This window comes from Mandrillus leucophaeus, unplaced genomic scaffold (genome assembly GCF_000951045.1).
Source record: "Mandrillus leucophaeus isolate KB7577 unplaced genomic scaffold, Mleu.le_1.0 Scaffold413, whole genome shotgun sequence".
NCBI lineage: Eukaryota > Metazoa > Chordata > Mammalia > Primates > Cercopithecidae > Mandrillus > Mandrillus leucophaeus.
The window spans coordinates 749,379-751,175 of record NW_012104399.1 but is presented as its reverse complement, the minus strand read 5'-3'; the positions used below and the strand labels follow the sequence as shown (position 1 = coordinate 751,175).

The 1,797-nt window shown below is 36.3% G+C and overlaps 1 protein-coding gene across 1 annotated transcript in view; it reads right to left on the bottom strand.

The window, feature by feature from the left end:
• The window catches only part of RTCA (RNA 3'-terminal phosphate cyclase), a 32,848-nt gene that overhangs the window by 6,497 nt on the left and 24,554 nt on the right, over positions 1-1,797 (bottom strand). Inside the window, exon 10 of the mRNA XM_011992557.1 lies at positions 1,248-1,342. Coding sequence (XP_011847947.1) covers positions 1,248-1,342 — 95 coding nt within the window. The remainder of the gene's footprint in view (positions 1-1,247; positions 1,343-1,797) is intronic.

Here is a 1,797-nt window from a genome sequence, read left to right as displayed (position 1 = left end):
ATTGAATTTTTAAAATTAATATTTACAAGTAAAATATAGAACATTTATATATATACTTAGACCAACTATCTCTGCAAGTTGGTATATATAATACTATGTTTATTCTACTTTCTAAAATTACATTTTAAACAGCTGAATAGACAGACTAATACTGGGAGTTTATTGGGAGTTTAAAGTAGACCTGAGCAAGAAGGAAGAGATTAGAAATAACAGAAACTGTCTTAAGAAACAGGTCAAGAAATCTCGAGGAATACATTTCTAAATGTGGACACTACTGATTTGGGATTAAGGAGACAAGAGTATGGTAGAAAGGAAAATCTATAAAGATAAAAGACCATAAAAAAGATATTTGGAAATATTCAATATAATTTCTCACTGTGAGTGAACGTGCTACGTTTGAGAGGTCTGCGACACGTCCAAGTGGAGGTGCTGACAGGCATAAGGGATATTATGAGTAAGGAGTTAAGAAGAAAGGCCTGGGCTTCAGATATAAAATTGAGAGTTGTCAGCATAAAGATGGTACTTAAATCATGAGACCGGACAAACTAAGAGAGGGAACAACTACAGAAAAAGAAAACAAGTATAAGCCGAAGTCCAGGGGCTCATCAAAATTTAGAAGCTGGCCGGGCACAGTGGCTCATGGCCCTTAATCTCAAAACTCTGGGAGGCTAAAGTGGGAGGATCACTTGGGCGCCAGAGTTTAAGATTAGTCTGGTCAACATACTGAGACCTCGTTTCTATAAAAATTAAAACAAAAAAAAGTTTTAAATTAGCTAGGCATAACAGCATGTGCCTGTGGACCTAGCTACTCAGGAGGCTGAGGCAGGAGGATCACTTGAGACCAGGAGTTTGAGACCAGCCTGGGCAACATAGCAAGACTCTGTCTTCACCAAAAAAAAAAAAAAAAAAAAGTGTTGAGAAGATGAAAACAACAATAAACTAGCAAAGGAAACTAGAATGTATGGCCAGTGAGGGAGGAAGATAACAACATTTCAGAAACCAAGGGAAGAAAATACTTCAAGAAGGAAGGAGTGATCAATTGTGCAAAACACTGTAGATAGGCAAAGGTAAAGTAAAATGAGGGCTGAAATTTGAGGACTATAAATCCCAGAATATTTTTTTAAATTACTAAAGTAGGACTTGCTAATTAGTGTCTGAAAGTCAATTATTTAAACTGATATTCAATCTAATTACCACATATTCAAATCTAGCAGGTTAGAGGGTTTTTAACCTAAATGTGTCATTACCTGGTCTTGCAGATACTCGTCCACAGTACCACCATGTCTAAGATTTGCTAATAGCATTTCAGCAGCTTCAATTCCAACTTTGTCTGCATTTACACCTAAAGGTAAGCACAACATTAAAAAAAACCAAAAAACAAAAAAAAACACTAAATTAACTACTAAGAGACAAAAAGTTTGACATATCCCAGTTAGCACTGGTATACAATTTTTAGGCCTCAAAAACCCACTCAGTGCACCTTTTAGAATAAGATCTTTAGTTATTTAATATTCTCAGTGTTTGGGATACGCAAACACTGAAAATATTTATACCTTTAAATGTACTAGTGGAGGAAAATATTGGCTGCATTGGTCCTATTTAAAATGTACTACTTTATAAAGCCAGTTTACAAATAAGTTATGACCCTATAATGCTATGCCTCAATTTCAAAGTTTAAAACTTGCAGCCAGGCATGGTGGCTCATGCCTGTAATCCCAGGACTTTAGAAGCTAAGGTGGGAGGATCACTTGAGGCCAGGAGTTCAAGGCTGGCCTGGGCAACGTAGCAAGATGCCAT